This window comes from Phocoena sinus, chromosome 13 (genome assembly GCF_008692025.1).
Source record: "Phocoena sinus isolate mPhoSin1 chromosome 13, mPhoSin1.pri, whole genome shotgun sequence".
NCBI lineage: Eukaryota > Metazoa > Chordata > Mammalia > Artiodactyla > Phocoenidae > Phocoena > Phocoena sinus.
In genome coordinates, this window is record NC_045775.1 from 18,849,304 (window position 1) to 18,863,423 (window position 14,120).

Below are 14,120 nucleotides of genomic sequence, written 5' to 3' on the forward strand. Positions count from 1 at the left end.
TCAAATTAATTGCTTCCTCCTCTAGATTCTCAAGAGACTTCTCCATGCTTCTATAGAGCACTTAAAAAGGTTCTGTAATTGTTTGCTATCCATCTGTTCTACCAGACTATGAGCCCTTGGAGGACAAGAGCTTTGTGTGTTTATCTTTCTATGCTCAGAACTGGCAGAGTACCCAGCACAAACACTTAAAAATGTCTGGAAAAATTGGAGTAGAGAAAAAGCAGAGAGGTAAGATCGGGACTGGGGGAAAGACAAGAGTCATTTACAAATCTTTCTGTTATCCATCCTTCACATATAGTTATATCAGCTTTCTGTGGAGATCTTTAAAGCTATATATTCAACATGGCTAATAATCACCTATACTTCATTTCTGATTACCTTTTCAGTTTACTCAGCTTCTACCAATAAGAAACCAAGTATGTTTAGGTATGTAAACTCACACATATTTGCTGACTGTAGTCCATAAAAATTTGCCTTACAAAGTTGTTTACAGGAATGCATATCACTGAAATATAGGTGCCCACTATAATTTTTTTTTTTATGCTATGCGGGCCTCTCACTGTTGTGGTCTCTCCCGTTGCGGAGCACAGGCTCCGGACACGAAGGCTCAGCGGCCATGGCTCACGGACCCAGCCGCTCTGCAGCATGTGGGATCTTCCCGGACCGGGGCACGAACCCGTGTCCCCTGCATCGGCAGGCGGACTCTCAACCACTGCGCCACCAGGGAAGCCCTGCCCAAATAATTTTAAACACTAGATGGATTTAATATTTCTAAGCCTTAAATGACTGGATTTTTAAAAAAAATCTATAAACATCCTCTCTTAAAGACAAGATTTAAGATTAGAGTTAAAAATAAAGAAACAGGGAATTTCCTCACAGTCCAGTGGTTAGGACTTGGTGCTTTCACTGCGGTGGCCCTGGTTTAGTCCCTGGTCCGGGAACTAAGATCCCCATAAGCCTTGCATTGGGGGTGGGGTTGGTGGGGTTGTGGGGGAGGAAGGAAAGAACAGATGTACTGAAGAACTAAAGACCTAAAATAGCTAAACCTACACACTTTTAAGATAAATACCATACACATGGTAAAGAAACCCCTACTTTATTAGTTTATCATGAAATAAATTAACCAATCATGATTCCTGTGACTAGGAAGGCAAGTAGTGTGGCTACAGAACTGATTTAATACTGTATGACTTTGGAAAAATGATGCTGATGATAAAAAAAATAATGACCACAACAAAAAGGATTACAAAGATGGAAGCAACTCACCTTTATTGAGCCCTATCGGTCAGGGACTTCAAATACAGTAACTCACCGACTGCCACCACTACCTTATATATAAGGTACTACACTATTACCCGCATTTTACAGATGAGGAAATCAAAACTCATCGTGGTAAAGGAACTTGCTCAAGGTCACACAACTAACAAGTGGCAGAACTGAGATTAGAACCTAGGTAGCCGAACTCTCTACACTACACTGTCTCCCAGTGTACATAGATAAGATGCTCACATTCTCTGTACCTTGATTGCCACCTCTATAAACAAGAGTATTACCTAACTCCTCAGGGTTGTTGTAAATATTACATGTAATATGTAACATATCCACACTAAAAAACACTAAAAATCATTTTTTATCTATTAGACTGACAAAATAACAATAGCTAACATTTAACAAAACTTACCACGCGTCAGGTACTTTTCTTAAGAGTTTTACATGTATTGTTTCTATTAAGTCTCACAAGAATTCTATGAGGTAACTATTATTACTATCACTGTTTTTCAGAGGAGAAAACAGAGGCATGGCGAGATTAAATAATTTGTCCAAGGTAACAAAGTCGGCAAATGTTAAAGGCGGGATTAGAATCCATGCAGGCTTAATTAAGGGTCTTAATCTGCACCTTGATGATAATTAAAAAGAAAGAGACCTACAGATATGTTGTCAGTTGATTTCAACAAAAATATCAAGATAATTCACTGGAGAAAGAATAGTCTTTTCAACAAATTGTGCTTAAAGAACTGGACACCCATTTAAAAAAAAAAAGAATCTCAAACTTGTACCATATAAAAAATTAACTCTAAATGGATCATATCTAATGTACATGTAAGGGCTAAATTATGAAACTTCCTGAAGAAAGCAAAGAAGAAACTCTCTGTGACATTGGTTAAGGCAAGACTTTTTAGGACACAAATGGCACAAACCATTAAAAATTTTTCGATAAACTGAACTTCATCAAAATCTAAAACCTCTGCTCTCATAAATACAGTGTTAAGAGAATGAAAAGACAAGCTACAGACTAGGAGGAAATATCTGCAAAACATATGTGATAAAGGACACATATGCAGCATATCTAAAGAACCACAGATTCGACTCAATAAGAAGACAATCCCTGCTTTCAAAAATGCGCAAAAGATCTGAATAGACACGTCAAACGATACACAGATGGCAAATAAGCATATGACAAGATGTTCAATGACACTGATCATCAGGGAAGTGAATACAAAAACCACAATAAGATATCACTACATGCCTATTAGAATGTCTGGAATTAAAAAAAAAATGCTGGCAAAGATGCTGGGCAACCAAAACTCTCACACATTGCTGGTGGGAAGGCAAAGAGATAATTTGGAAAAGTCTGGCAACTTCTTATGAAGTTAAATATACATTTACCATAACAACACCCCAACAATAACCCTTGGGGATTTACTCAAGAGAAATAAAGACCTATTTCCAGATAAAAATGTGTCTTTTGATGGTTATAGCAGGTTTAGACATTATGTCTAAAGTTCCAAAACCTGGAAGTAACCCAAATGCCTTTTGCAGATGAATGGGTAAACAAATTGTGGTACACATTTATACAATGGAATACTACTTGGCAAGAAAGAGAAATATATGCAACGCCATAGATGAATCACAAAAGTATTCTGTTAAGTGAAAGAAGCCACAAAGATACAAAAGGCTACCTATTGTGTATTTCATTTATATAATATTCTGGAAAGACAAAACTATAGAGACAGAAATCTGATCAGTGGTTGCCAGTAGCTAAGGGTAAGGTGAAGGGACAAAGGAAAATTTTAGGTGATGGAAATGTTCCATATCCCAATCTACATGGCTATATACATTTGTCAAAACTCATCAAACTGTATTAAAAAGGGGTGAATTATATCTCAATAAACGCAACTTAAAACAAAAATATAAAGCATCTAACACATGCCTGTCACATGGAGAGTGCTAAATAAATCAGTTTCCTTACTCAACCCAATCCCAGGGAACAACACAATTAAGGAGAAGGCAGAGCATTAAAATCTTTCTCAGGCTTTTCTTGTGATAAAGGTACTCTTGCCAGAAAATACTGAAAGTGAGGCCTTTTAGTCAGAAACCTCACGACTATTTTAAGTCTGAACAGTCTGGTTGGGGAAGCTTGAGCTGCTCTAACATACATCATCCCCAGGCAGTGACAGACTGCTATCCGAAGACTACAGAGAAGTCTGTTTCAGCAGAAGGGAATCTGTGTCAATCCTTATCACATTATAACACTTTCTTATATACTACTATCTCCTCACCTTTCTTTGGGTACCTGTTTTTGCAGTGGCCAACTCACCCTATCTGATAATGCTTACTGCTTAGTTCTTTGTGACTCCAACCAGGAACCTTGACACCTTCATATATTGCACATTCGTTCAACATTTATAGGGCACCAATGTGTGTAAGGACGAGTGGTACAAAAATAAAACGAACCCCTTAAATGAGCTCAGAGACTTTCTAATATTTAAGGGACACCACCAGCCAAGAGAGTCACACACAACAATCATGATTAAATATTATCATGATTAATGTTACTAACAGAATAAAAATGTTCTAAGTCATATGAGAATAATTTTTAAGTAGTATTCAAATAATCTTCAATTCTGAACACTTCCCCAAAGATGACCATATTAAAACATGTTATTAACGCACTAGAATTTTACAGAAAGGAAAAGTCACATAGAAATAAGAAAACTATGAAATATATGTAATTCAAAGCCAATTTTAAAATAGTTGATCCAATTCTAGCTTTCTTATTTAGAATATATACTAACAGAACCTTTTAAAGAGCCAACAGTCTATTATTTTGAACTTCAAGTAAAATATATCCTAAGGTTAATCTACATTTATTCATAAGTCTTATAGAAAGGCAGGAAAACCTAAGTTTTGGGGTTGATGTTTCCAATATTTCCTTAAAAATCTAAAATCTTTTACATTGTCTGATGATCACCTTAGAAATCTATTACAATTCTATCCACTGCCCCCCAACTCATCACTAAATTGAGAATGTGGTATTTTCATAGATTTCTGTTGCTTAGTCTCATCTACTGGCTCTGTCAAATATGTTCTTATTGTCTATGTAGCAGGAAAAATACAGGTTTACAGAACATCCACAGTATGCTAGATCCCATGCAATAAGTAGTGTCATCCCTGTTTTACATATATAGATATACATACATATGCATATGTTCATACACACACACACAAATAAGTTCCACATGGTTAAGCTGCATAGCTGGGTAGTGGCACAGCAGTATTCTAACACATAGTTCTGAACATACGTGATTCAGAAAGGTTATATCCCACTTGTATGCTATAAAAATTAAATGATATCAGAAATAGTCTTCATTGGTACATTTCTCCAATTCAAAGTAAGAGTCAAATGATATATATTGACCCAGGACTAATTTAAATCTCTAAGACACAATTGGAATACTGGTCTAGATAGAACTGAAGTCTCAACTGTAGGGACCTGAGTAATAAATGCTTGGGTTGTTATATGTGCAGTACAACACTACAGCTGATTCTACAGGTCCAATGCTTAACAAAAATTTCTTAATTACACAGTTGAAAACAGTAACAAGCTCTAAAATTCTAAAAAGGTAATAAAGCTCTAAAATTAAAAATGGTATTTTTTTCCTCCTAAAGCCACTAGCTGTTGCTTTTCTCTCCTTCTCCCTTCTCTCTTCCACATTTTAGACAGAGCCACTGTCATGGGCTTCAGCACTTCATACTCACATAACCAGTCTTTAGTACCTCCACAATTGTGAGGCTGAAACAATCCACATTACACTACAATATCAAACGGTAGCAACATGTATCTGAAGTGGCCTCTTGCCTATCACCTTATGGCTCATATATCATGCCCTGTGTATTTAAAATTTCATCAAATTTTTGAAAAGCAGAAAGCAAACCTACCATGATTAAGGAAGGCTTTGGCAAGGATGATTCTGCTGGTGCAGAAGACATCAGAAGTAAAAATCACAAATGGTTAAAAATACAATGCATTGATCTTTTTTAGTTTTGTTAAGGAGATGGGAGGCGAAGCAAACAGACTAAGAAAAGAATATCTGTTCAACAGAGCTTTCTGAGATGTATGTGCATCGTCCAACACAGTAGTCACTAGCCAGACATGGCTCTGAGCACTTGAAATGTGGCTGTGTGACTGAGCAACTGAATTTTTTACTTTACTTAACTTTTATTAATTTAAATTTAATTTTTATTAATGTAAATATAAATTTAAACAGTCACATGTAGCTAATGGCTACTATATTAGACAACACAGCTCTAAGAACCAAAAAAGTCTAAAATGTCTGTGGTTAGTCTCAGGATGATAAAGTAGACATGGCAAAATTTGAAGACTATGTCAGAAGTATTTAGACAAATAGCCTGGTGTAGGGAGGGCACTTAGAGACAAGTTCCAATGGTATTGGGCATGAAAAAATTTTAACCCAATCAATAACTGAGCATTTACTAAAGGAGCAAACACTGCTTTTGAAGGCTCTGTGCTATACATGGATGCTTATTTCAATAAGATCTTAAACCTTGAATTGGACTTAAATTAGATATATACAAGATTATCTTCAATCTTCAGCTATTTTATAAACTAAGTAGGAGGATAAGTACCTCCTAAGTACTACAGTCTGCATTAGCTGTCAATTCTTCAGAAGTTTAAAAAAACTGACAATTCTGCAGCCTGTGGAAGGAAAACCATATTCACAGAAAGACAGACAAGATGAAAAGGCAGAGGACTTGTACCAGATGAAGGAACAAGACAAAACCCCAGAAAAACAACTAAATGAAGTGGAGATAGGCAACCTTCCAGAAAAAGATTTCAGAATAATGATAGTGAAGATGATCCAGGACCTTGGAAAAGGAATGGAGGCAAATATCGAGAAGATGCAAGAAATGTTTAACAAAGACCTAGAAGAATTAATGAACGCCTAGAAGAATTAAAGAACAAACAAACAGAGATGAATAATACAATAACTGAAATGAAAAATACACCAGAAGTAATCAATAGCAGCAAAACTGAGGCAGAAGAACAGATAAATGACCTGGAAGACAGAATACTGGAATTCACTGCTGCAGAACAAAATAAAGAAAAAAGAATGAAAAGAAATGAAGACAGCCTAAGAGACCTCTGGCACAACATTAAATACAACAACATTTGCATTATAGGGGTCCCAGAAGGAGAAGAGAGAGAGAAAGGACCTGAGAAAACATTTGAAGAGATTAGAGTCGAAAACTTCCCTAACATGGGAAAGGAAATAGCCACCCAAGTCGAGGAAGTGCAGAGAGTCACAGGCAGGACAGACCCAAGGAGAAACATGCTGAGAGACAGAGTAATCACACTGACAAAAATTAAAGACAAAAAAAAAATTATTGAAAGCAACAAGGGAAAAACAACAACATACAAGGGAACTCCCATAAGGTTAACAGCAGATTTCTCAGCAGAAACTCTACAAGCCAGAAGGGAGTGACATAATGTATTTAAAGTGATGAAAGGGAAGAAACTACAACCAAGATTACTCTACGCAGCAAGGATCTCATTCAGATTCAACAGAGAAATCAAAAGCTTTACAGACAAGCAAAAGCTAAGAGAAATCAACACCACCAAACCAGCTCTACAACAAATGATAAAGGAACTGCTCTAAGTGGCAAACACAAGAGAAGAAAATGACCTACAAAAACAAATCCATAACAATTAAGAAAATGGTAACAGGAACATACATATCAATAATTACCTTAAACATGAATGGACTAAATGCTCCAACCAAAAGACACAGGCTTCCTGAATGGATACAAAAACAAGACCCATATACATGATGTCTACAAGAGACCCACTTCAGACCTAGGGACACATACAGACTGAAAGTGAGGGGATGGAAAAAGATATTCCATGGAAATGGAACTCAAAAGAAAGCTGGAGTAGCAATACTCATATCAGATAAAATAGACTTTAAAATAAAGAATGTTACAAGAGACAAGGAAGGACACTACATAATGATGAAGGGATCAACCCAAGAAGAAGATATAACAATTATAAATATATATGCACCCAACATAGGAGCACCTCAATACATAAGGCAACTGCTAACAGCTATAAAAGAGGAAATCAACAGTTAACACAGCAATAGTGGGAGACTTCAACACCTCACTTACACCAATGGACAGATCATCCAAACAGAAAATTAATAAGGGAACACAAGCTTTAAATGACACAATAGACCAAATAGATTTAATTGCTATTTATAGGACATTCCATCCAAAAACAGCAGATTACACTCTCTTCTCAAGTGCGCATGGAACATTCTCCAGGACAGATCACATCTTGGGTCACAAATCAAGCCTCAGTAAATTTAAGAAAATTGAAATCATATCAAGCATCTTCTCTGACCACAACGTTATGAGATTAGAAATCAATTACAGAGGAAAAAACGTAAAAAACACAAACACATGGAGGCTAAACAATACGTTACTAAATAACCAAGAGATCACTGAAGAAATCAAAGAGGAAATCAAAAAATACCTAGAGACAAATTACAACGAAAACATGGCCATCCAAAACCTATGAGATGCAGCAAAAGTAGTTCTAGGAGGGAAGTTTAAAGCAATACAAGCCTATCTCAAGAAACAAGAAAAATCTCAAATAAACAATCTAACCTTACACCTAAACGAACTAGAGAAAGAAGAAACAAAACCCAAAGTTAGTAGAAGAAAAGAAATCATAAAGATCAGAGCAGAAATAAATGAAATAGAAACAAAGAAAATAGCAAAGATCAATAAAACTAAAAGCTGGTTCTTTGAGAAGATAAACAAAATTGATAAACCATTAGCCAGACTCATCAAGAAAAAGAGGGAGAGGACTCAAATCAATAAAATTAGAAATGAAAAGGGAGAAGTTACAACAGACACCGCAGAAATACAAAGTATCCTAAGAGACTACTACAAGCAATTCTATGCCAATAAAATGGACAACCTGGAAGAAACAGACAAATTCTTAGAAAGGTCTAACCTTCCAAGACTGAACCAGGAAGAAATAGAAAATATGAACAGACCAATCACAAGTAATGAAATTGAAACTGTGATTGAAAATCTTCCAACAAACAAAAGTCCAGGACCAGATGGCTTCACAGGTGAATTCTATCAAACATTTAGAGAAGAGCTAACACCCGTCCTTCTCAAACTCTTCCAAAAACTGCGGAGGAAGGAACACTCCCAAACTCATGATATGAGGCCATCATCACCCTGATAACAAAACCAGATAAAGATACTACAAAAAAAGAAAATTACAGACCAATATCACTGAAGAATATAGTTGCAAAAATCCTCAACAAAATACTGGCAAACAGAATCCAACAATACATTAAAAAGATCATACACCACGATCAAGTGGGATTTATCCCAGGGATGCAAGGATTCTTCAATATACACAAATCAATCAACGTGATACACCATATTAACAAACTGAAGAAGAAATACCTTATGATCATCTCAATAGATGCAGAAAAAGCTTCCGACAAAATTCAACACCCATTTATGATAAAAACTCTCCAGAAAGTGGGCATAGAGGGAACCTACCTCAACATAATAAAGGCCATATATGACAAACCCACAGCAAACATCATTCTCAATGGTGAAAAACTGAAAGCGTTTCCTCTAAGATCAGGAACAAGACAAGGATGTCCACTCTTGCCACTATTATTCAACATAGTTTTGGAAGTCCTAGCCACAGCAATCAGAGAAGAAAAAGAAATAAAAGGAATACAAATTGGAAAAGAAGAAGTAAAACTGTCACTGTTTGCAGAGGACATGATACTACACACAGAGAATCCTAAAGATGCTACCAGAAAACTACTAGAGCTAATCAATGAATTTGGTAAAGTAACAGGATACAAAATTAATGCACAGAAATCTCCTGCATTCCTATATACTAACAATGTAAAATCTGAAAGAGAAATTAAGGAAACACTCCCATTTACTACTGCAACAAAAAAGAATAAAATACCTAGGAATAAACCTACCTAGGGAGACAAAAGACCTGTATGCAGAAAACTATAAGACAGTGAGGAAAGAAATTAAAGATGATACAAATAGATGGAGAGATATACCATGTTCTTGGATTGTAAGAATCAATATTGTGAAAATGACTATACTACCCAAAGCAATCTACAGATTCAATGCAATCCATATCAAATTTCCAATGGCATTTTTTACAGAAATAGAACAAAAAATTTCACAATTTGTATGGAAACACCAAAGACCCTGAATAGCCAAAGCAATCTTGAAAATGAAAAATGGAGCTGGAGGAATCAGGCTCCCTGACTTCAGACTATACTACAAAGCTACAGTAATCAGGACAGTATGGTACTGGCACAAAAACAGAAATATAGATCAATGCAACAGGATACAAAGCCCAGACATAAACCCACGCACATATGGACACCTTATCTTTGATAAAGGAGGCAGGAATGTACAGTGGAGAAAGGACAGCCTCTTCAATAAGTGGTGCTGGGAAAACTGGACAGCTACATGTAAAAGTATGAGATTAGATCACTCCCTAACACCATACACAAAAATAAGCTCAAAATGGATTAAAGACCTAAATGTAAGGCCAGAAACTATCAAACTCTTAGAGGAAAACATAGGCAGAGCTCTCTATGACATAAATCACAGCAAGATCCTTTTTGACCCACCTCCTAGAGAAATGGAAATAAAAACAAAAATAAACAAATGGGACCTAATGAAACTGCAAAGCTTCTGCACAGCAAAGGAAACCATAAACAAGACCAAAAGACAACCCTCAGAATGGGAGAAAATATTTGCAAATGAAGCAACTGACAAAGGATTAATCTCCAAAATTTACAAGCAGCTCACGCAGCTTAATAACAAAAAAACAAACAACCCAATCCAAAAATGGGCAGAAGACCTAAATAGACATTTCTCCAAAGAAGATATACAGATTGCCAACAAACACATGAAAGAATGCTCCACATCATTAATCATTAGGGAAATGGAAATCAAAACTACCGTGAGATATCATCTCACACCAGTCAGAACGGCCATCAACAAAAAATCTAGAAACAATAAATGCTGGAGAGGGTGTGGAGAATTGGGAACCCTATTGCACTGCTGGTGGGAATGTGAATTGGTACAGCCACTATGGAGAACAGTATGGAGGTTCCTTAAAAATCTACAAATAGAACTACCATATGACCCAGCAATCCCACTACTGGGCATATACCCTGAGAAAACCATAATTCAAAAAGAGTCATGTACCAAAATGTTCATCGCAGCTCTATTTACAATAGCCCGGAGATGGAAACAACCTAAGTGTCCATCACCAGATGAATGGATAATGAAGATGTGGCACATATATACAATGGAATATTACTCAGCCATAAAAAGAAATGAAATTGAGCTATTTGTAATGAGGTGAATAGACCTAGAATCTGTCATACAGAGTGAAGTAAGTTAGAAAGAGAAAGACAAATACCGTATGCTAACACATATATATGGAATTTAAGGGAAAAAAATGTCATGAAGAACCTAGGGGTCAGACAGGAATAAAGACACAGACCTACTAGAGAATGGACTTGAGGATATGGGGAGGGGGAAGGGTAAGCTGTGACAAAGTGAGAGAGACATAGACATATATACACTACCAAACGTAAGGTAGATAGCTAGTGTGAAGCAGCAGCATAGCACAGCGAGGTCAGCTCGGTGCTTTGTGACCACCTGGAGGGGTCGGATAGGGAGGGTGGGAGACACAAGAGGGAAGAGATATGGGAACATATGTATAACTGATTCACTTTGTTATAAAGCAGAAACTAACACACCATTGTAAAGCAATTATACTCCAATAAAGATGTAAAAAATAAATAAATAAATAAAAAACCGAATCTGCCTGCCAATGCAGGGGACACGGGTTCGAGCCCTGGTCCAGGAAGATCCCACGTGCTGCAGAGCAACTAAGCTCGTGCGCCACACTACTGAGCCTGTGTTCTAGAGCCCACGAGCTACAACTACTGAGCCCACATGCCACAACTACTGAAGCCTGCTCGCCTAGCGTCCGTACTCTGCAACAAGAAAAGCCACCACAATGTGAATCCTGCACACCGCAACGAAGACCCAGCAATGGCAAAAACAAATTAATTAATTTATTTTAAAAAACAGCAACAAAAAAACAATGTACTGATCTTGCCCTATGAGTGAGAACACTTTCTTTTTTTTAATGTAATTGATCAAATACTAGATGGTAACATTAACACAATCCCTTTGTGAAGGTGGTGGAATTATTGGTGATTTTTTCCTCTTTTTTTCTTTCTAGTGTTCTTTTCTATTACGGTTTTCAATTCAAGTGTTAAAGAATTATTGACTGGACCCTCTATTTCTTTATATTTCTAATTAACTAATAAAATTTACCTCAAAATTAAGAACTCAGCATCTTTGATTTGTTTAGTGATTTTAAAAATATAATGCATTTTCTCGGGCTTCCCTCGTGGCACAGTGGTTAAGAGTCCGCCTGCCAATGCAGGGGACACGGGTTCGTGTCCTGGTCCGGGAAGATCCCACATGCCGCGGAGCAGCTGGGGCCGTGAGCCATGGCTGCTGAGCCTGCGCGTCCAGAGCCTGTGCTCCGCAACGGGAGAGGCCACAACAGTGAGAGGCCCGTGCACCGCAAAAAAACAATAATAATAATGCATTTTCTCAATTATAAATAACATACACAGTAAGACGACCTATTAAGGGTAATTAATGTGTATCTGGGAAATAAAGCTAGAATCAGGAAAAAAAACTTTAAAAACTTTTTATTATTGAAATTACCTAAACATTTTCCTCTAATATGTTTCCTATTAAACAACTGGGTATAGGCATACATAATCCTTTATAAAAGGGAAAATGAACCAATTTTTTATGTATATTAATAATTGATTATTTACTGGTTTAATCAGTTTACAATCATCTCATGCTATCAAAAACACCTTTAATATTCTCCACTTATGGCACTAAGCTTTTTGTCCTCCAGTTTTACGCATTAAACACAATGTTTGCTTAGGTTATTCTTAACTGCTCAAAGGCAAGCACCACATTCCAGATGATATTACAGAACATGCTTATACTGAGCCGTGGGATTTACTGCATAATATTCTAATAGAAGATACATGCAGTGTTCTGAAATAAACTATCTAAATACTTTCAACAAGAATACTTTAAGTTTTTCATTTATAAGTTTAAGAAAAATATCTAAATGGAAATTTTATAACCTCTACCAAAGAAAAAAAATCTCATAACCTCTTTCTCTTGCCACAAGCATGAAGCCACTTACCATTCATAGCTGTGGGAAACTGAGCCATCATCGTCCTGAATTTTCCTTGCTAGCACTCAGCCATCTACAACATGAAAACATTGTGCCATTAATAACACAACAAGGGCAGATTGCAGCTTAGTGCTTCCGCTAAGGAGTAGGAATGTCTGTCCCCTTCAGCTCACACTTCCAACAAAAAACAATGCAGGGCTTCGGCAGCAGCCGAACAGACAATTTACATTTGGGGAAGGGTAGGAGATTTTGCTGAGTAATGGTACTGCCTTTAAAATAAAACTATTTAAAAGAAAAACAGTCATGTTTAATAGCAAATACTTAATAGAGAAACCTTTGGCATGAACCAATTTTGTAGAAATTAATTTGGGAAAGAGGAGGGTTGTTACAGCTAGGCAAGAATTTATTTCAAAGAAATCAACTCTATAAATTAATTGTACAATAACATGGAAATCCATAATACTCTTCTTCTTCAAAAAAAATCCCCAAACAAGAAAAATATCCAAAATAAATGTAGCATAGCTGTAATTAAGTTCTACAGGTTTATAAAAATGGACTAAAAGTAACAATTAAAACATGTATGTTAAAAAAAAAAAAACAAACATGTATTTTGGGCTTCCCTGGTGGTGCAGTGGTTAAGAATCCGCCTACCAGTGCAGGGGACATGGGTTCGAGCCCTGGTCTGGGAAGATCCCACATGCCGCGGTGTGCGGGCTTCTCATTTAAATATTAACATTTTTAGAAGCCTGAGGAAAAATGTTTGCACAAGCCATCTGAACAAAGAAGGCATAAAGAGTTGCATGTCGTGGTGGAAGGTGTCACCAGAGAAGTTGGCTGAGTAGCTGCCAAGAAGTGTTACAAGGTACCATATCATAGTGAATGCAGTGTAAGTCACGAAAAAACTGGTATATAAATCCAGTTTGTTCATTTATAACGATAAATTTAATGACTAAGAGAACAAACAGCAGCTTTTCTTCCTATAAAGCAAACCATCATCTACTAAATTTTGGCCAGATCATTGTGTGGTGAGCAAAGGGATTTAACTGTGATTAAAATGTTTAACGGTATCAGGCATCAGCAGTCTGACACATCTACCTACACAACAGGGATAAGCAAGGACTGGGCAGTAGGGACGAGCAAACCCCCAATAATGCTTGGAATGGCACTGCCAGTTTCAGTCTTCTGACTCCCAGCTTTTCTGTACGTTACCATGATAAACCACTCTCCCTCTCAAAGTGCACATTCTTTTTTTAAGCTTTACTGCAATGGAACTTTAAACCTTTTATAACACTTAGACTTCACCTGTCACTACACTCTTCTTAGGTAGGAGGAAATTTTACCCATGTACCAGTTAGTTTTCTTCACTTCTTTCTCAAAAGGTAATGATAACTCCAGGTTTGGAGTTGCTTACTATACAGAAAAATAATACCTAAACTATGGTGGGGTGGTCAAGAACTCCTAGAGGAGGTACTGTGTAGAGCTTCAACAGGTGAGT

General features: G+C 36.7%; 1 protein-coding gene across 10 annotated transcripts in view; it reads right to left on the reverse strand.

Moving 5' to 3' along the window:
- The window catches only part of ITSN2 (intersectin 2), a 173,313-nt gene that overhangs the window by 133,550 nt on the left and 25,643 nt on the right, over positions 1-14,120 (reverse strand). For 9 of the 10 annotated variants that reach the window (XM_032652403.1, XM_032652396.1, XM_032652398.1 and 6 more), the window contains exon 2: positions 12,635-12,698. The exons of the other annotated variant lie outside the window; for it this stretch is intronic. In XM_032652403.1, coding sequence (XP_032508294.1) covers positions 12,635-12,665 — 31 coding nt within the window. In that variant the 5' untranslated portion in view covers positions 12,666-12,698. The remainder of the gene's footprint in view (positions 1-12,634; positions 12,699-14,120) is intronic. 10 annotated transcript variants of the gene reach the window in all.